Source organism: Pelophylax lessonae (assembly GCF_965119305.1).
Source record: "Pelophylax lessonae genome assembly, chromosome: 4".
In the NCBI taxonomy this organism is placed as follows: Eukaryota; Metazoa; Chordata; class Amphibia; order Anura; family Ranidae; genus Pelophylax; species Pelophylax lessonae.
In genome coordinates, this window is record NC_138771.1 from 343,169,367 (window position 1) to 343,191,415 (window position 22,049).

Here is a 22,049-nt window from a genome sequence, read left to right on the forward strand (position 1 = left end):
AGTGACCACCAATATACGTTCCCCAATGCAGAGCTATGCGTGCGTGTGTGCCTCCAGTGCAGCCAGTGACCACCAGTATACATGTCCCCCAATGCAGAGCTATGCGTGCGTGCCTCCAATGCAGCCAGTGACCACCAGTATACATGTCCCCCAATGCAGAGCTATGCGTGCGTGCCTCCAATGCAGCCAGTGACCACCAATATACGTTCCCCAATGCAGAGCTATGCGTGCGTGTGTGCCTCCAGTGCAGCCAGTGACCACCAGTATACATGTCCCCCAATGCAGAGCTATGCGTGCGTGCCTCCAATGCAGCCAGTGACCACCAGTATACGTCCCCCAATGCAGAGCTATGCGTGCGTGCCTCCAATGCAGCCAGTGACCACCAATATACGTTCCCCAATGCAGAGCTATGCGTGCGTGTGTGCCTCCAGTGCAGCCAGTGACCACCAGTATACATGTCCCCCAATGCAGAGCTATGCGTGCGTGCCTCCAGTGCAGCCAGTGACCACCAGTATACATGTCCCCCAATGCAGAGCTATGCGTGCGTGCCTCCAATGCAGCCAGTGACCACCAATATACGTTCCCCAATGCAGAGCTATGCGTGCGTGTGTGCCTCCAGTGCAGCCAGTGACCACCAGTATACATGTCCCCCAATGCAGAGCTATGCGTGCGTGCCTCCAATGCAGCCAGTGACCACCAGTATACGTCCCCCAATGCAGAGCTATGCGTGCATGCCTCCAGTGCAGCCAGTGACCACCAGTATACGTCCCCCAATGCAGAGCTATGCGTGCGTGCCTCCAGTGCAGCCAGTGACCACCAGTATATGTCCCCCAATGCAGAGCTATGCGTGCGTGCCTCCAATGCAGCCAGTGACCACCAGTATACGTCCACCAATGCAGAGCTATGCGTGCGTGGCTCCAATGCAGCCAGTGACCACCAGTATACGTCCCCCAATGCAGAGCTATGCGTGCGTGCCTCCAATGCAGCCAGTGACCACCAGTATACGTCCCCCAATGCAGAGCTATGCGTGCGTGCCTCCAATGCAGCCAGTGACCACCAGTATATGTCCCCCAATGCAGAGCTATGCGTGCGTGCCTCCAATGCAGCCAGTGACCACCAGTATACGTCCCCCAATGCAGAGCTATGCGTGCGTGCCCGACAGAGCAGTGCACTTACCTGGAGGCTGGAGCCCTGTGAGTCACGGTGGCTTCTCCCTCTCCTCTTCTCCGGTCTCCTCTCCGCTCTGCTTTCTGCAATGCCGGTCCACGCGACGTCAGCGGGGTCAGCATGGGGCCATGGGATGTCCTGGACGATGATTGGTCCAGGCTGTAGACTGGACCAATCACAGCCAGGATATCAGGAAAGTGGGGGTGCCCAAGCACAATGACTTGCGCCCAGGTTACGCCCCCAGAAGGCAGCCAATCTGCGCCTCCCGCCCCCATAGCCACCACATAGGCCGGTGTAGCGGCGAACACAATTTTTTTTTTTCAAAACTTTATTTGTTCGTTTTGTAATTTTTTTTCCAAAACTTTATTTGTTCCTTTTGTAATTTTTTTTTCTTTTTTCTTTTTTTTAGGGGTGGGGGGGGGCAGCGCCCTGGCGCCCCCTATGCCGGGCCGCCACTGGTGCACGCTTAGTTTTTGGCGAGCAGACACGGGCACACTCCGCTGAGCTTTATGGGCAGCCAGGTGTAAACAGACCCCACTGTCTGCTTAGACCTCATGCACACTGGACATTATCAAAACATCAGTAGAAAGCTGTAGAAGGAGTTCTTCAGCTTTTTTGCAGTAGCGTTTTTCACCGTTTTTTAGCTTTTTCCAGCTGTAGCATTTTTTATCTGTTTTTTAGCAAAACTATACTCCCACAAAAGCTTATGGCTCAAAAACATTGAAAAACACAGCATAGCGGCGCTTTTTGACGTTTTTTTTTGCGTTTTTTAGCTTTTATCAAAGTTAGAGCGTTTTTGCAGCTGAAAACTCCTCTTAAAACCCTGGGTTCTGGGGTTTTTTTCCAGCCAGAAAACGCCCCTGCCAAAAACTGCTGAAAACAGCCTATGTGTGCATGGACATATAGGATAACATGCTGGGGAGTTTACTGGCTACAGAAAAAAAACGTCTGACGCCAAAAACAGTCGCTGCAAATACGTCCAGTGTGCAGAAGGCCTTACTGTAGGCTACCTCTGATCTGCTGCACGAAAACGAAAGAGGATGAAGTCATCTTCTGTTTTTATTTCCTTACCGAAACTGATCCTTGAGGTACGTGGATATAAACAGACACAAGCCTGTTTATACCCACCTGAGCTGCATGGACCTTCCATTTAAGTCTGCCTGTCAGTCTTTCTGATCGGAATGGGCGTGTAAAAAGGGCCTTATTTTTTCAGTGTTTTGCAAATTATGTCTTTATACTAAGCACTAAGCAATTCAAAGGCTCCATTCACATTAGTGTGTCTGCAAAGCCGCATGATTTCCAGTGCGACCTTGGAACGCTGCTTTGATGTCACTTTTGGTGCGACTTTGATCCTACTTCACACTGCGACTTTAACCACTTCCCGCAATCAGACCTACCTGTACGTTGGCTGGAAGAAGTGGTTATACCGAAGTGATGCCTGCAGCTGCAGGTATCACCCCGGTACCATTTTTTAGAGCCAGCTATCAGCTTTCAGGAGATAACAGTCAATGCAGCTCAGCAGCCACTCAACTGTTATCCCAGAGAGTGGAATGGGATGCCCCCCCCCCCCCCTCCTGCCACCTTCTCTGTTGAATGTCTTTGCTTTCCAGCTGGTGGTTGCTGCAGGCCTACTTACATTTACAGCCACCTTCAGGAACGTGTGCGTTTGGAATATTGTGCAAGCTCTGCATTGTTCAAGAGCTTAGAAAATGAGGGGAAGCTCTGCCGACTTCCATCATCCAATCATGTGCTGTTTTTTTTTTCTTCCTTGCATGTGATTGGGTATTCTTTGCAAGGTAAAGCTTCATCTCATTTACTAAGCTCTGGAGCAACTGCACTTGCAAAGTGCACAGTCTATTTGCCTTTAGTAAATCAACCTCAAAGTGTCCCAGTTGCAGCTGTATTAAAGGCATTAGGTCGGTGGCTGGTGGATGGTAAAACTGTGGCTTGTTATTAGCACCCCTGGCAGCCCACATGGAGGAGGCCTTATGCTAGGGTACTCCAAACTTTCTAAACAAAGTGCCAGACTACTGTCCTTCAGACTTTGTGGGACTGTGGCCAGAGGGGATAGAAAATGTATTCAATGGGAGTAAACAATTCCTCAGGCTTGGTGGTCAGTGGTTGTAAAAAAATTACATAGCACCTGTGGTCAGTAGGAATAAACATAGTGCCCCATCATTCATATTACGGACAACAATAGTGCTCCATCATTTGTATCATTGGGAGAAATTGTGCCCCATTATTGATATCAGTGTGAGAAATAGTGCCCCTTTATTGGTGTCAGTGGGAGTAAACAATTCCTCAGGCTTGGTGGTCATTGGTAGTAAATAAATATCATAGCACTTGTGGTCAGTAGGAAGAAGCATAGTGCCCCATCATTCATATTACAGAGAGCAATAGTGCTCCATCATTTGTAGCATTGGGAGAAATTGTGCCCCATTATTAATATCAGTGGGAGAAATAGTGCCCCTTCATTAGTGTCATTGGGAGTAAACACTGCCTCAGGCCTGGTGGTTAGTGGAGGTAATAAGGTACATAGCCCCTGTAGTCAGTAGGAGGAGGAATAGTACTCCATAATTGGTATTCTGGGAAGAAATAATGCCCTATTATTGGTATTATGCGGAGAAATAGTGCCCTATCATTGGTATTATGGGGAGAAATAGTGCCCTATCATTGTTATTATGGGGAGAAATAGTGCCCTATCATTGGTATTATGGGGTGAAATAGTGCCCTATCATTGGTATTATGGGGAGAAATAGTGCCCTATCATTGGTATTATGGGGTGAAATAGTGCCCTATCATTGGTATTATGGGGTGAAATAGTGCCCTATCATTGTTATTATGAGGAGAAATAGTGCCCTATCATTGGTATTATGGGGAGAAATAGTGCCCTATCATTGGTATTATGGGGTGAAATAGTGCCCTATCATTGGTATTATGGGGAGAAATAGTGCCCTATCATTGGTATTATGGGGTGAAATAGTGCCCTATCATTGGTATTATGGGGTGAAATAGTGCCCTATCTTTGGTATTATGGGGTGAAATAGTGCCTATAATTGGTATTATGGGGTGAAATAGTGCCCTATCATTGGTATTATGGGAAGAAATAGTGCAATATAATTGGTATTATGGGGAGAAATAGTGCCCTATCATCGGTATTATATGGAGAAATAGTGCCCTATCATTGGTATTATAGGGAGAAATACTGCTGCATTATTGGTATTAGTGGGGGGAATAATGCCCCAGCATTGGTATCAGTAGGAGAAACAGTGCCCCATCATTGGTATTATGGGGAGGAATGGTGCCCCATCATTGGTATTATGGTAAGAAATACTGCCCCATTTTTGGTATTATGGTAAGAAATACTGCCCCATTTTTGGTATGGGGGGGGGGGGAAATATTGCCCCAATATTGGTATCAGTCGGAGGAATAGTGTTCCATCATTGGTATTATGGGGAGGAATAGTGCCCCATCATTGGTATCAGTGGGAAGAGTAGTGCCCCATTTGTATTAGGGGAGAAATAGTGCCCCATCATTGGTATCATGGGGGGAAATGGTGTCCCATCATTTGTATTAGGGGAGAAATAATGGGGCATCATTGGTATCATGGGGGAAATAGTGTCCAGTCATTTGTACTTGGAGAGGAACGTGCCCCATTAATGGTATTATGGGGAGGAAGAGTGCCCCATTAATGGTAATATGGGGAAAAATAGTGCCCTGTTAATGGTATTATGGGGAGGTATAGTTCCCCACCATTGGTATTATGGGGAGGAATATTGCCCATTCATTGGTATAAGTGTGAAGAATAGTGCCCCTTCATTGGTGTCAATGGAGGGAATGGTACCTCAGGAGGAATAGATCCCCATCATTGGTATTAGTGGGAGGAATATTGCCCAATCATTGGTATCAGTGGGATGTATAGTGCTCCATCATTGGTGTAATTGGGAGGAATAGTGCGCCATTATTGGTGAAAGTGGGAGGAATAGTGCGCCATCATTGGTGTCAGTGGCAGGAATAATGCCTCATCCTTGGTATTATAGGGAAAAATAGTGCCCTATCATTGGTATTAGTGGGAGAAATAATGCCCCTTCATTGGTATTATGGAGAAGAACAGTGCCCGTTATTGGTGTCAGTGGGAGGAATGGTGCCCCTCCATTGGCACCAGTGGGAGGAATAATGCCCCTTCATTGGTATTATGTGGAGGAATAGTGCCCCTTTATTGGTGTAAGTGGGAGAGGAATAGTGTCCCTCCATTGGTACCAGTGGGAGGAATAATGCTCCTTCATTGGTATTATGTGGAGGAATAGTGCCCCTTTATTGGTGTAAGTGGGAGGAATAGTGTCCCTCCATTGGTACCAGTGGGAGGAATAATGCCCCTTCATTGGTATTATGTGGAGGAATAGTGCCCCTTTATTCGTGTCAGTGGGAGGAATAATTCCCCATTATTGGTTTCAGTGGAAGGAATAATGCCCCTTCATTGGTATTATGTGAAATAGTGCCCCATTATTGGTTTCAGTGGAAGGAATAATGTCCCTTCATTGGTATTATGTGGAGGAATAGTGCCCCTTTATTGGTGTAAGTGGGAGAGGAATAGTGTCCCTCCATTGGTACCAGTGGGAGGACAGGAATAAGGAATAGTGGGAATAGTGGGAACAGTGGGAGGAAGGAATAATGCCCCTTCATTGGTATTATGTGGAGGAATAGTGCCCCTTTATTGGTGTACGTGGGAGAGGAATAGTGTCCCTCCATTGGTACCAGTGGGAGGAATAATGCCCCTTCATTGGTATTATGTGGAGGAATAGTGCCCCTTTATTGGTGTAAGTGGGAGGAATAATGTCCCTCCATTGGTATCAGTGGGAGGAATAATGCCCCTTCATTGGTATTATGTGGAGGAATAATGCCCCTTTATTGGTATTATGTGGAGGAATAATGCCCCTTCATTGGTATTATGTGGAGGAATAGTGCCCCTTCATTGGTATTATGTGGAGGAATAGTGCCCCTTTATTGGTGTCACTTGGAGGAAATATCCCTTCATTGGTATCAGTGGGAGGAATAATGTAGAGGAATAGTGCCCCTTTATTGGTGCCAGTGGGAGAAATAATGTCCCTTCATTGGTATTATGTGGAGGAATAGTGTTCTGTCATTGGTGTCAGTGGGAGGAATAGTGCCCCATAATTGCAATCAGTGGCAGGAATTATGCCCCACCGTTGGTATCATTGAAATAAATCGTGCCTCCTATTGGTAGGAGGAATAGTCCTTTAACCACTCTACTACCGCTCACAGTAATACTACTGCGGCAGAGTGGCTCGTTCCCGTCCAGTCACGTAGTATTAACGTGACTGGACTCCTCCCCTTCTGGGCGGCGCTTGCGCGCCGCCGCAGGCTCGCTCCCGCTGTTTTCATTCACAGCGGGAGTCGGGCCAGGGGAGGAGCAGCGGCGATCGCCGCTGCTCTTACCCGATCGTCGGGGATCGAGTCTGGAGATCCGCCCGCTGTGTGTAAACACAGCGGGCGGATCTCCATAGTGACAGGGAGTGACAGATCGGACTGTTCAGCATAGCTGGACATCCGATCTGTCCATGAATCACATAGTCACCTCCCCCCCTACACGTCAGTAAGCACCAGGCATACATTAACCCCTCCCTCTCCAATAAAATTAACCCCTTCCCTGCCAGTGTCATTTTTACAGTAACAGTGCATATATATAGCACTGATTACTGCAGTAATGTCACTGGTACCCCCAAAAGTGTCAAAAATGTCAGTCAGGGGTCCGGTCTGTCCGCCGCAATGTCGCAGTCCCGCAAAGAAAAAATCGCAGATCGCCGCCATTACGCGTTAAAAAAAAAACACCAAAAATGACAGAAATCTTTCCCTTTGTTAGTAAACGCAATAACTTTTGCGCAAACCAATCAAAATACGCTTATTGCGATTTTTTTTACCAAACATATGTAGCATAAAACAAATTGGCCAAAAACTTTTAAAAAAATTGGTTTTTACATCTTTTTTGGGGGGAATTTCATATAAAAAAATGTGAAAAATATTGTTATTTTTTCAAAATAAACGCTCTTTTTTTGTTTATAGCGCAAAAAGTAAAAATCGCACAGGTGATCAAATACCACCAAAAGAAAGCTCTGTTTGTGGGAAAAAAAGGACGTAAATTTCGTTTGGGTACGGCGTCGCACGACCGCGCAATTGTCAGTTGAAGTCGCACAGCGCCGAATCGCAAAAAGTGGCCTGGACGGAAGACAGCAAAATCCTCCGGTTGTAAAGTGGTTAAGGGCCGGATAAAGGCTATGAAAGGGCCACATCTGGCCCCTGAGCTGCAGTTTGGAGACCACTGCCTTATTCTATCCAAAAAAACCTGTAAAAGTTTCCCTTTTAGTTGTGCTGTGAATGAGAGGCATGGACATAAGTGTGCCCCCAGTGAGAGGGGAATGTGTGGGTCGTCAGACTCTCTCTCCCCCAGCACCCTGAGGAGCCCATTGCCTCCCTATCCCCATAGCGGAGGAAGCAGATTACTGTAGTGAGGGGATGGATGGATGGCGGTGTGTTTACAAGCAGCACTGACTTAGTCAGCAAATCCTGCTCCACACAGCTCCAGCCAATGAAGAGGAAGCCTGGCCAGCCTGCCGGAGCCGTGAGAGTTGGAGCTGTCCTCTTGCAGGAATGGGAGGCTGACGTTGTGCTGGAGCTAGTGAAGGGAAGGATGGGGTCTGCCTGCACCGGAGACGTGCACAGCCCCGGACACACGACTGCCTGGGAGAGCGCCACTGCCTAACATGGATTGAACGGGCGGGCTGCCCCTTCATGTGAAGATGAAATGCTTTTCTCGTTACCTGCCTTACATCTTCAGACCTCCCAATACCATCCTGTCTTCCAGCTGCCATACAGAAGGTAGGGAGCACCGGGGGTGGGGGGCACAGCAGCCTGACTTCCCTACTAACATTGCTCTCCAAGCTGTCACATAGCAGCCATGGCTGCCTCAGTACACAGTGCTGGGAGACCAGCTTCTGGGGGGACAAGAACTATATGGAGCCTCCCTCCTGCCTGGATATGGGGGGCATTATTGTCACCTAAACTTTATCCTGACTGATAAGTCTTATTTTATACCTGCTTCCCACACTTTGCTGTTTTCTTTAACTTTTATCAAAACTCACTGTTAGAAGGTGACAACGCTGCCTTTGTATGGAGAAGCAGCGTTGTCACCTTCCACCTCCAGCTTTAGGAGAATTCCAGGATGTACCTAATGCCCCCTACCCTCTTCTCAACACCTATGCTGCCTAACCCGGGAAAGAAAGATCTATATACTTACCTATTTTCAGCTCGCTTTGGTCTGGTCATGTGATCCGGCTCCCCTGTGTCAGCAGCAGCTGCAGGGGAGGGGAGAGGGTGCTCAACAAATGCTAGTAATGCCTGGAGGGATGACATCACTCATAGGCAGCTATCACCCATCTGTTGTCGGCCCTCCGTCTTCTCCCCTGTCCCCTACTCTCTTCCTAACACCTACGCTGCATAACCCTGGAAAGAAAGATCTATATACTTACCTATTTTCATCCTGCTTTGGTCTGGTCATGTGATCCGACTCCCCTGTGTCAGCAGCAGCTGCAGGGGAGGGGAGAGATTGCTCAACAAAAGTTAGTAATGCCTGGAGCGATGACATCACTCATAGGCAGCTATCACCCATCTGTTGTTGGCCCTCCGTCTTCTCCCCTGCAGCTGCCGTTAACTGACACAGGGGAGCCACATAACTTGACCGGAGGCGGCTGAAAATTGGTAAGCATATTCTTATACAGGTTAGTCAGCATAGATCTTAGGAGGGGGGGGGGGGGGCAGAGTTTTTTTTTTTTACCCATCTGTTATCGGCCCTCCCACTGCTCTCCTGCAGCTGCCGTTGACTGACACAGGGGAGCCAGAATAAATGGCCGGAGCTGGCTAAAAAATAGGTAAGTATATTCGTCTTTCTTATACAAGTTAGTTTTCATAGGTGTTAGATGGGGGGGGGGGGTAACGTGCATTTTTAAGACTGCGTTGGTCAGCGGCAGCTGCAGGGAAGGGGAGAGAGTGCTCAACAAGAGCTAGTAATGCCTTGAACGGTGAAATCACCCATAGGCAGCTATGACCCATCTGTTGTCAGCCCTCCCTCTTCTCCCCTGCAGCTGCTGCTGACTGACATGGGGGAGCCAGATTATATGACTGTAGCAGGCTGAAAATAGGTAAGTATATTCATCTTTCTTATACAAGTTAGTTAGCATAAGTGTTAGAAGAGGGGCAGGGAGCATTTTTAAGACTGTGTCGCGTTTGCTGCAGAGGAGGGGAGAGAGTGGTAATGCCTGGAGTGGTGACATAACTCATAGGCAGAAAAAACGTATCTGTTGTCGGCCCTCCCTCTACTCCCCTGCAGCTGCCACTGACTGACACAGTGAAGCCAGATTACATGACTGAAAACGGGCTAAAAATAGGTAGGTTTATACATCCTTATACAAGTTAGTTATCATAGGTGTTAAAAGGGGACAGGGAGTATTTTTTAAGACTGTGTCAGTCAGTGGCAGCTGCAGTGGAGAGGAGGGAGTTCTGACAACATTGGGCTGACCTCACCTCTCCAGGCATTACCAGCTGTTGTTGAGCGCTTCCCCCTCTCCCCTGCAGCTGCCTGACACAGGGGAGATCACATGACCGGATCGGAGAGGGCTGAAAATAGGTAAGTATGTACAACTTTATTAAACAGGTTAGTCAGCATAGATGTTAGGAGGGGGTACAGAGTTTTTTCTATAAGATTAGTTAGGTTTATCCCAGAATTCTGCTTTGAGGCCCCATGCACATGGGGCATTTGCCCAGCTGTTCTAAACGCCTTTCCTCCTGTTTTGGCATAAAGAATGCGCATCATGTGTAAACGCATCTTGACTTGGGTGTCAATTCATTTCATTGTCCAGAATAATCATTTATTCCTGAAAGCACCTAGCGTTTACATGCATTTACACGCGTCAAGCGTCTTTTTCTGCCAGACCGCTGCTACTCCTGTGGGTTTGTCTCTGCCTCTAAGTACTTACATGTGCATGGACCCATAGGCTAACACGGAGGGGTGTTTAGAGGCAGAAAAAAAAGCAACGTTTTTAACGCTCAGTGTGCATGAGGCCTAGGAGCTTATCCACGTTATGTGCGGTGATCTGCATTTTTCTTTATCACACTGGATAAAAAAAAAAAGAACAAAACAAAACAACAAAACAAAAAGAACAAAACATCATCAAATAATTTTTGAGCACATTTTTCGCTGTACACATGTTAAGGTTTTTCCTGTCTCATGTAGTATCTTGATGGCAGCAATATCCTGCACAAAGTGTATCCATATGTTGTACGTATGTAACATTTGCACTTATCCAGCATAAATGGACCCTACTCACCACTGCCGCTGCTCTGGGATGGTGTGTAAATAATACCAAGATGTAGCTGGCGGCACCACCGCTGCTGATTTCACGCTATTGCTGATTACGTGTCAATACGGAATGAGCCATCCATATGGCACATGGCCCATTTACTTGGCCTTTAGTGGTTTGGCCTGAGATCATCCCATGCATCTACAGCCTTGTGAATAAGGCCTATCTCTCCTTATTCTATTCCTTCTTCACACTCATTCTTCTGTGCTCTGTCTCACTGTCAGTATGAACCTTTACAAACATTTTCCTTCCCCACACTTCCACTAGTGGAGTGACAACGCTGCCGTTGTATGCATTTTACAGACAGCAGTGTTGTCACCCTTCTATGTGTGGTTCCACTCTGAACTACCAGTGGAGGTGCTTGTAGTTCATCAGCTCCACCTGCTTCAACCTGAATATTGGAGATTACTGAAAGGAAAGGCTTTTTGATGAAGGCTTAGATGGACTTAAAGAAGTTGTAAACCGTTGAAATATGAACAAAGTATATCCCTCTGTAGTTGTCTCTAATAAGAGCACTAATGGCTAGTTTCCACTGAACGTTACGGTGCGGTTCGGTTCGGTACGGTACGCTATTTTTGCCGTTTCCATTGTGAATGGTACCCTAATTCCGAACCGTACCGTACCACTTTTTTGGGACCCTTTCGTTGGGGTACCAAGCACATTAGTACCGTACCAACAGGGTGGAGCTACACTCTGCAGAACTTTGATTGGTTGACAGAGAATCGTCTATCACAGCTTTCCTGCTACACCACGCCTATCATGAAAGGGTACTATTGGCAGTGGAAACGCAAGGGGTACCGTTCCGAACCGTACCGTACTGAACCGAACCATACCGTAGCACTCAGTGGAAACGAGGCATAATGCCTCGTACACACGCATCGATTATTGGTAGTGAATTTTCGGCCAACGTCCGATCGGCTGATTTTCGGCTTGTTAGTATGATGCTTTTGACAACCGACTCCGACTTTTCGGCTGAATAAAATCTGGTGTGCATGCTATAAAATTTTTGTTGGCCGTCAACACAATGGCCGATTTTCCGTCAGTCAGTACAGATTTCGGCAGACAAAAATCTGATGAGCAAGACTGGGCATGCTCAGAGAAGAAAAAACACACGGAAAGTAAACCAGCACATGACATCACTTCTGAAGTAGATTTTTGTTCGCCGAGAAAATTCGTGTGCAGTCTAGGCACATTCCAACCAACAAAACACAACTCTGGACAAAAGTCGGACGATCGGTCGGCCGATAATCGTTGCGTGTGTATGATGCATTAGTGTCACTTTTGTCTGCTGCTTCACTCCTCCACTATCAGCATGAGTCACTTCTGACAAGTTTTCCTGACACCAAGAGAAAAATAGTGACAGGGGAGGGACCCCCAGCAGATTGACAGCCTCAGCTCTGTTCCTGTGTGCTGTGTGAAGGGGGGTGTGTCCCTTCCCTCCAATCAGCTCTCCTCACTGATGTAACTTTAGCTCTCCGCCCTCTGCTTTTCAGAGCTGGGGGATCCTGTGTAAATTCTGCACTTTGACTGGCTGTAGGGAAAAGACCGCAGTTGATAAACATACAACTTATGTAGGATTTGTTTTATCTCTGTGTATCACCTGAGGCCAGTCACTTCTCTGGGTATATGGAAGGGTTTACAACCACTTTAATGTATTCTTTAAAGTAAATCCTCTTCTGATTGGGTGCAGCGTTGCATAGTTTATAGAGCATATCATGTATCTGTTTGCAGGTTATTTGGAAGCAGACTCAAGTCTAAGGCCTCTTTCACACTGTCGCTTAGCTGCATCCACTGGATAGAGCAGCAAGGATCAGCATATTCTTGCAGCTGGAATGACAGGTGCATGTGAATAGCGGCGGCTGCTCAGCCTATACAAGGCTGGTACCTGCAGTTAGCAACCATTCACATTGAACGCGGCTTTGAAATTGTGCGACTTCAGATGAACTTGCATGATTTCAAAGCCTCATTTCAGTCTGACTTCAGGGTTGACTTGAAGGACATCTATGTGGGTTCTTGCACAGATGTCTATTGCAGTTGCCCCCCAAAGTCGCCAAAAGTAGTGCAGGGACTACTTTTGGAAATCGGCTGCGGCTGCGATTTGACCTGTCGTGCCGACATGAACGGGGATAAGGGTTGGGGGTCACATGGACACATCTGACTGCCTCCAGGCTCGGACACTCTTCCCTAAGCTCAGGTATGCAAATACATTCAAACATCGACAGCCGCTGTCAGCACTTTCTGCAAGCTTAGTGGCTGTCGCAATTTGCATGCACCTGTCATTCTGGATGCACAAATGCTGATTCTTGCCGCTGGAATCTTTTGGACGCAGCTAAACAGTCATGTGAAGGAGGCCTCAAGGTGACCATACATTATATAGTCTGATTGTACAATTGGCTTCAGATTAACCCTTAATCATGTAGTATGAGGGCCTGCCTGACACGAATATACAAATGGCTGTTTAGGTTTTTTCCTATATTACATCATTTTGGTAAAGCTACAGAAGATCATACAGAGATTGCGCAATCAGATTGTACAGTGTATGGCCAGCTTTAAGCTTGCCGTATGTTATACAGTCTAATTGATGAGGGTTCCGTGATATTGCAGATTATACAATCAGATTGTACAGTGTATGGCCAGCTTTAAGCTTGTCATATGTTATACAGGCTAATTGATGAGAGTTCAGTGATATTGCAGATTATACAATCAGATTGTACAGTGTATGGCCAGCTTTAAGCTTGCCGTATGTTATACAGTCTAATTGATGAGGGTTCAGTGATATTGCAGATTATACAATCAGATTGTACAGTGTATGGCCAGCTTTAAGCTTGTCATATGTTATACAGGCTAATTGATGAGAGTTCAGTGATATTGCAGATTATACAATCAGATTGTACAGTGTATGGCCAGCTTTAAGCTTGCCGTATGTTATACAGTCTAATTGAAAAAGAAGATCATACAGAGATTGTGCAATCAGATTGTACAGTGTATGGCCAGCTTTAAGCTTGCCATATGTTATACAGTCTAATTGATGAGAGTTCAGTGATATTGCAGATTATACAATCAGATTGTACAGTGTATGGCCAGCTTTAAGCTTGTCATATGTTATACAGTCTAATTGATGAGAGTTCAGTGATATTGCAGATTATACAATCAGATTGTACAGTGTATGGCCAGCTTTAAGCTTGTCATATGTTATACAGTCTAATTGATGAGAGTTCAGTGATATTGCAGATTATACAATCAGATTGTACAGTGTATGGCCAGCTTTAAGCTTGCCATATGTTATACAGTCTAATTGATGAGAGTTCAGTGATATTGCAGATTATACAATCAGATCGTATAGCATATCATTTTTAAAGATTGTACAATCTCCTACAAAAACTATTTAGGTCCCTTTCACACATGCGGACAGTTCATTTCATCAGTTCAGTCACGTCAAAATGGATGAAGAATTCATCAGTTTTTCATCAATGCTCATCAGTTTTTCATCCGTTTTTCATCCATTTTTTTCACATCCACTACCAATGCAAAAACCATTTGTCAGTTGACATCAACTTTTCAATCGATTCGTTTTTTAACAGACAAAAAAATAGAGCTTTGATCAGTTTAAAAAACTGATGATGACGGATGCGGATATAAACTGATGTAAATGGATTGATCATCCTTTTACATCTGTTTTTCCATAGAGATGCATTGATGTCTGTTTGTAATCCGTCAACGGATGGATGAAAAACGGACAAACGGACAGCATGTGTGAAAGGGGCCTTAATCAGTTCATTGCTTTAGTATCAAATCAGGAAGGCCCTTGTACTACAATCATGGGTGCTAAACCCGTGGCCCTCCAGCTGTTGTGGAACTACAAGTCCCATCATGCCTCTGCCTTTGGGAGTCATACTTATAACTGTTAGCCTTGCAATTCCTCTTGGGACTGGTAGTTCCGCAACAGCTGGAGGGCCGCAGGATGAGCACCCTTGTATAGTTGATGGTAGATCTAAAGGAGATTATACAATCAGATTGTGTAGTGTATGGTCACTCTATGATATAATATTTCCTTTGTGGACATAAATAGGTGTTGGCAGGCTGGAGATCTGGGTGTCTGCTCTTCTGAGCGTATTTGTTACAAATCGGATACAGGGTTAATGATTATTGCTCAGAGAGCAGAACATATTCAGAAAAACAGGAAATTGTAGGAGGTGGCTGTGTGAATCCCAGAAAATCCTACACTTGTCCAGAGTTAAATGCCATAGTTATCAGTAGCACATACAGATTGACATAAACCTTGTTTTCGGATAGTATTTTAGGATAAGCATGTCATATTACAGTATAAATAAGAATGAGATCGCTGAACGGTAAACCATTAAGGCCTATTAACTGATGAGGCATCCAGCTACTAGGTGACCTCTTCTAACATACCAAGGTCAATATCTCACTATTAGGGCTCGTGTCTTCAGTGTCCTGGCTGGGACAGGATTTCGGATGGTTGCCTTTTTCAATTAACGAGGCTTCTGCCAGGCAAAGATACTTGTAGATGCCACATTGTCACTGAATACTTACACAATCCGTACATACTAAATGATCTATTTTATTTTAGCATGGGCAGGAATGGCAGGATGCTATGTTGGCGCTCTTTTTAAAGGCATTCAACCAATACCAATTTGATAATATAATGCTTATAGATGGTTCATAATTTGCTGCTATGGTAGAAGTGACTGAGGTGCTTTGATGTCTGAAGTGACTACAGAACATTTATTACTGAGAATTCTGAACGGACTTCATATGATAAACAAGCGCCCCGGTTTTTCATACCCACTAAGCCCAAGTTCACATCAGTGCCATGAAAGACATCGCATGTGATTCGCAGCTCACTGCTCTGAAAATCACAAGCGATGTCTGTGCGATGCAAATCCAGCCATACAGATTATATGGCTGAATTCACATTGGATTCGGACACAACATGCACAGGACCCTTTTTTGGGTCTGCAGCAGAATTGCATCCCATGATGGTTCACACCTATGCGATTTGATTCATGTCCAAACTGTCAGTTTTCACTGCAGTATGCAAACTGATCAAGGGGTGTCATTAACTTTGGATTGACCCCCCCAGCGATTCGCATATCTGCCTGCGATTTGAATGCGATGCGGGAACCCGCAGTGGATTCGCATATATGTGAACCAGCACTTACATGCTGCTCAAGTCATAGTTTGTTTATGGTTGCACATACAGTACGCATTCACAGTTGAATTGATCAGACTGTACATTATAACTTTGTAGCAAGTCATAATGCTGCAGTAGGGGCCAATCTGTGTCGGACATGTGTGAGGAACTGCACAAGCACCAGGAGTTACATGGTTTTCTCATCAATCAGCCATTATGTTGGCCTAGGGCAGTGATGGCTAACCTTGGCACCCCAGATGTTTTGGAACTACATTTCCCATTATGCTCATGCATTCTGCAATGTAGTTGAGCGTTATGGGTAATGTAGTTCCAAAACATCTGGGGTGCCAAGGTTCGCCATCACTGGCCTAGGGAGTTGATGGTGACCCTAGATCAGGGATCCTCAAACTACGGCCCTCCAGCGAAACTACACATCCCATGCATGGGCATCCGCAGAACTTTTTTCAGGGGGGGGCATTATTTTAAGGTCACCCATGCTCCGCCCCTTTTTAGTGCCCTTTTTCACGCGAGCGGTGCTCGGCACTCTGAAAACTGGTAAAAAACGCCTTATTTTTTTAAAACACAGACACAGGGGCACACAGGATTATTAAACAGACCAGAAAGGATGGTATCAAGTGGCTTAACAACCACTTTAAAGGGGAAGTTGAGATTCCAGGGGGGGGCTTTTGCCCCCCCCCCCTGCCCCTACCTGCGGACACCCATGATCCCATGAGGCATTGTAAAACTCTGACATTCACAAACATGACTAGGCATGATGGGAATTGTAGTTCCTGAACAACTGGAGGGCCATAGTTTGAAGACCCTGGCACTAGATGGTGAATGAGCAAAGATGTTTATCTGGAGAGAAAAAAACGAATGGATGCATTTTCAGGGGGAGGGCTGTGATCTCTGTGAGAGGTAAACCTTTTTTTTTTTTTTTTTTGGATAGAGCATGGGAGAGTTATAGCTCCTGCCTGATTTTTTATTTTTTTTTTCGCCATCTGTGTCCCATTGCGGGGAATTCCCTTCACTTCCTGTCCCATAGCCAAACAGGATAAGAGAGGAATCGCCTGCCAATGAAAGTGGTTGTAAACTGCCATAAAATGTTTGTACCTATAGTAGAGCTTCACGATTCTGGGATGAGAATCACAATTTTTTTGCTTAGAATAAAGATCACGATTCTTGGCGTAACATCATCTTTTACATTTTACAAAGAAAATTGGGCGAACTTTACTGTTTCGGTAAAGTGTATTTTTCTGCAAAAAAAAAAAAAAAAAAATATATATATATATATATATATATATATATATATATATAATATTTGGGGGGGCTGATTTTAACTTGTAGGCAACAAATGTCAGAAAAAGGCTTAGGCCCCTTTCACACTGTAGAGTCCGTCGGCGGACTCCGTTTTTCTGAGCAGACGGATGGCAGCTCTGTCTCTGGACTGTGTGTGGAGACAGAGCTGTCAGGTCCCCGCTGTTCTCTATGGGGGAATCAGATGAGAACGGATCGTCTGTCCGTTCTCATCCGATCCCATCCGATCCGCTGTACGGATGGAAAATAGAGTTTCCATCCGTCCAGATTTGACAGATCGGATGTCAGCGGACATGTCTCCGTTGACATCCGATGCCCCATAGAGGTGCATGGGTTATCCGTTCATATCCGCCAAAAAACGGACAGGCGGATCTGAACGGTCCGCTAGTGTGAAAGGGGCCTTGGTCTTTTTTTAGGTTAAACTGCCCTCACTTAGTGCCGGTTCAGACTTCCGCGTTTGCGGAGATCGCATGTAATTCGGAGTGCACTGCTCCTAATTACATGCGATCTGATGTGCGGATGCGAGTTCAGCCATACACTTTGTATGGCTGAATTCGCACTGTATCCGCACCAAACACGCACATGAGGCTTTTTTTGAGCCGCAGTAGAATCGGATCGCACAGTGGTTCACACTTGTGCGATCGGATTCTGTGCGTACTTGCAGATCGCACTGCGATATGCGATCGCAACTGGGGGTGTCGTTAACTTTTAATTGACACCCCCTGCGTATCGCATATGGCAGTGTGAACTGCCAGAGGTGCGTTTGCGATGCGGGAACAGGCTGCGAATTAGCAGCCTTCCCGCATCGCACAAGTGTGAATCGGGACTTACAGACGGAAGTTCATTCCTTTGATCTAAAAGAATGAAATGATACATTGTAAAACATTGTGTTTATAGTTATTTAGCAGCCTTAACAATGTTGATAAACATTTGTTGGAAGCTCTTTTTTTATGGTACTGCACACAGTGCCCCTTACCTCCTCCTCTGGAGTTCCCTGCTGACACTCTCCACTTCTCCTCTCCTGTGTGTGCCCCCATAGCAAGTCATGTGCCATAGGGGCACACATTTGGGCGGGCTCCTGAGCAGGGCTATGTGCGTCCATAGACACACAGCCAGGGTGGATAAAAATCTACTAAAAAAAAAAAAATTTTAAATCTGATTTTTTTCTATTTAATTCAGATTTGGTTTTATTTTTATTAAATTTATTTTAATAAAATGCTTTTGGAGTAAAAATCTATCTAAAGATAGTTTTCTATTTAAGGTACATAATTTAGTTTATTCAGCATGAAATGGTATGTAGCATGAGGCTGTTAATTCTGCAATATTTACATTTTTGGTAAACTCATTCAATGAATCCAAGCTCTGCAAGCTGAGATAACATGCACTGCGTTGATGCATTCACACAGTTTCACACTAACTACCAGCATGAATAAGTCCTTACATTTAACTACTTCCAGCCCCGGAAGGTTTTACCCCCTTAATGATCAGGCCATTTTTTGCGATACAGCACTGCGTTACTTTAATTGCACGGTCGCGTGATGTTGTACCCAAGTAAAACTGATGTCCTTTTTTTCCAAACAAATAGAGCTTTCTTAGGTGGTATTCAATCACCTCTGCAGTTTTTATTATTTGCGCTATAAACTAAAAAGACAGACAGTTTAGAAAAGAACCCAATATTTTTTACTTTATGCTATGTAGCACTGTCCCTGTAGGGCTTGCTGTATGGTGATTTGTTGGGCCTCCTCTGATTACCAGCAGACAGTCACTAGGGGACAGTTCACACATTCATCCTTACTCCCAATGGCTCGTTACTCAATAAACAGTCCAGGGGTATTGGTTTTTAGTATTTATTGTGGAACTTGGATGGGAGAAGGGAATAGTGGGATACACCAACTGGAACCATATACAGTTTATAAGGACAACTCTTACTTGGCCTCACTAGGTTACTTGTGGAAGCAGTCACACTGCTTGGACCATATACTGCCACATGTATGGAAAGGGTTAAGTCTCCTTGCTTTTTCTCCAGCAATATACTTTGTGATTTACATTAACTTCAGGATAGTCTCTAGCATCCCCTTTACTGACATCCGTCCACTGACTCTTCTAGCTGCAGGGTTGGCCACGCCCAGGTCAGGCCCCTTGACACAGATCTGTACTCACTGTATGCAAAATCAGATCCTTTCCCGTGTCTCCCTTCCAGTCAGCTCTACAGGAACTCTGGGTTCAGTTCCTCTATTTAGGCCCTCAGGTTGACTACCTGAGGCCGCATGGCAACTTCTACCCAGGAGGAGGCAGCCGCTCCCTCCCTCTGGGACTCTGCTCTCCAGCTGTAAGACCCTGAGCACATGTGCTCTTGACATTTATACAGCATCCCAGCATGCACCAAAGCACTCTCCTCTGCCAATCACTAGGGCTGTACTAAATGCCTGTGCACTAATTTTTCAGGTTTCCTCCCACTGTTGAATATGCCTCCCTATTGGACCAGTGTGAAACACTTCAGACAAGCTGAGCTGCACCTGAGCACATTGAGCAGACCTCACTAGCAGATCCTGCTCTCTGGTAGGCAGAAAACAATATAGATTTACCTGACAATCCTTCTGGTAAGCAGAAAGGATCCAAAACTATACTCTCTCTCTAGCACCTACCTAGGAGGATTTATGGAATTTTAATTCTTTCAATTTTTTTACTAGTAATGGCAGCGATCAGCGATTTTTAGCAGGACTGCAACATTGCTGTGGACAAATCTGACACTAAGTGACCCTTTTTGGGGACCAGTGACACCAATACAGTGATGAGTGCTAAAAACAAAATGCACTGTCACTGTACTAATGAAACTAGCAGGGATGGTGTTAACATCAGGGGCGATCAAAGGGTTAAGTGTGCTCCTTCTTTCTAACTGTGTGTGTGTGTGGGGGGGGGGGGGGCTAACTGGAGGAAGGCAGAGATCTGTGTAGCTGCTTAGCAGAAACACAGGATCTCCATCTTCCTCTCTGACAGAATGGCGGTCTGCCTTGCTTACAAAGGCAGACCTCTGTTCTGACTCTCCTCTGAACGATCGGCCGGTCTCGGTGGACAACGCTTTCACCGTACCCGCTGATTGGCTCCCGCTGTGTCCAATCACAGCAGGAGCAGGTAACTAGCGGTGTGCACCATAGAGCATGAGGCGACGTACAGGTATGTTGGTTCGCACAGCATATCTGTTCTGGGCAGTCCTTAAGTGGTTTAAGATCCATGATGGCAGCGCATGTTAGCAGGCATCCACTCACCTGCTGTTACCATGTCCCTTACCTTGTTGTGTCACTGCCGCATCACCAGCCATCCCATTAAAGTGAATGGGACTGTCATGAGTCAACAGCGGGTCAGAGGAGAAGCGCTGGGGGAGAGAAATAACAGTTGCTCTTTAACCTCTCGCCGACCACCCGCCGCAGATATATTGTGGCAAGGTGGCTCGGCTGTGCGAATCTCCATACCCATATGTCGCTCCTCGGGTGGTGTGCGTGGCAATTCGCGAGAGGGGAAGCTGATCTGTGGGACCGGCGGCCGCAATTGCCACTGGGCTCCCGCGTTCGCTCCCTGGGATCACAGACCGGCAGACCGTTGTTCTGTCAGCAATTAACACAGGGGTTCTGTGTTCCTCCTATTTAGGAACACAGGTCCCTGTGTTGATTCCATAAGCCCATCCCCTCACAGTTAGAAAGCACCCCCTAGGCATACATTTAACTCTTTGATCGCCCCTGATGTTAACCCCTTCCCTGCCAGTGTCATTAGTACAGTAACACTGCATATTTTTAGCACTGATTACTGTAGTAATGTCACTGGTCCCCCAAAAGTGTCAAAAATGTCAATTAGGTGTCTGATCTGTCCGCGGCAATGTCGCTAAAAATCGCTGATTGCCGCCATTATTAGTAAAATAAATAAATAAAAATTACATTAATCTTTCTCCTAGTTTGTAGACGCGATAACTTTTGCGCAAACCAATCAAAATACACTTATTGTGATTTTTTTTTTTACCAAAAATATTTGGCAGAATACATATTGACCTAAAATGACAATTGATAAATGATAAATTAAAAAATGATACTTTTTTTTTTGGGAATGTTTTATAGCAGATAGTAAAAAATATTGTTTCTTTTTTCAAAATCGTCGCTCTTTTTTTTGTTTATAGCGCAAAAAAATAAAAATTGTAGAGGTGATCACATACCACCAAAAGAAAGCTCTATTTGGGGGAAAAAAGGACGCCAATTTTTTATGGGTACAGCGTCGCGCGACCACGTAATTGTCAGGTAAAAGAACGCAGTGCAGTATCGCAAAAAATGGCCTGGTCATTAAAGCTGGATACACACTATCCAACTTTTGTGGTTAGATTTCCTTCAGATTTACCTTTTCTATGTAGTGCAAGGGCCTGCCAGATTGCATACAAATCGAAAGTGTTTAGGTTTGACCTCATATTATATGGTTTTGGTAAGTCTAAAGGAAAAAGTCTTCAGAAAATCTTATAGTGTGTATGGCCCATAAGGGTGTAAAGCCTTCCGGTCCAGAAGTGGTTAAAAATTATGATTTAAATCGAGTTGATTTAAATCAAGCCTTTTTACTAGTGAAATGAATCATGATTTAAATCTACTTGATTTAAATCAAATCCACCCTGCACACAGCACAGCTCGGCCATGCGCCCAATCCCTCATCACAGAATTTGACAGCAGCAGGAGCCAATTGCAAGTGGCGACACAAGCGATGACATTTTTCTTACCATAATGCAGGAAAGCATTAAGGTAAAAAAACATTTTTAACTTTAGAATCACTTTAAATATTATAAGTTTGACTAACATTTGTGAGAGAATTATGGGAAGTAGAAAAATACAAATACTATCTTTTAATTCTATAGTATCTCTTCTTTCAGAAACAATGTGATCTGTCTGTACATTTTACTGTGTGTAAGGGCCCATTTACACTATTTGCGTTGGCATGCGCTGGTCCGCTTT

At 45.3% G+C, this 22,049-nt stretch overlaps 1 protein-coding gene across 2 annotated transcripts in view; it reads left to right on the forward strand.

Annotated features, from left to right (window-relative positions):
• Positions 1-22,049, forward strand: part of PPP2R2B (protein phosphatase 2 regulatory subunit Bbeta) — a 599,706-nt gene that overhangs the window by 53,817 nt on the left and 523,840 nt on the right. Inside the window, exon 1 of one of the 2 annotated variants that reach the window (XM_082253121.1) lies at positions 7,772-8,061. The exons of the other annotated variant lie outside the window; for it this stretch is intronic. Coding sequence (XP_082109247.1) covers positions 7,983-8,061 — 79 coding nt within the window. The 5' untranslated portion in view covers positions 7,772-7,982. Of the gene's footprint in view, positions 1-7,771; positions 8,062-22,049 lie in introns of those variants that run through there. 2 annotated transcript variants of the gene reach the window in all.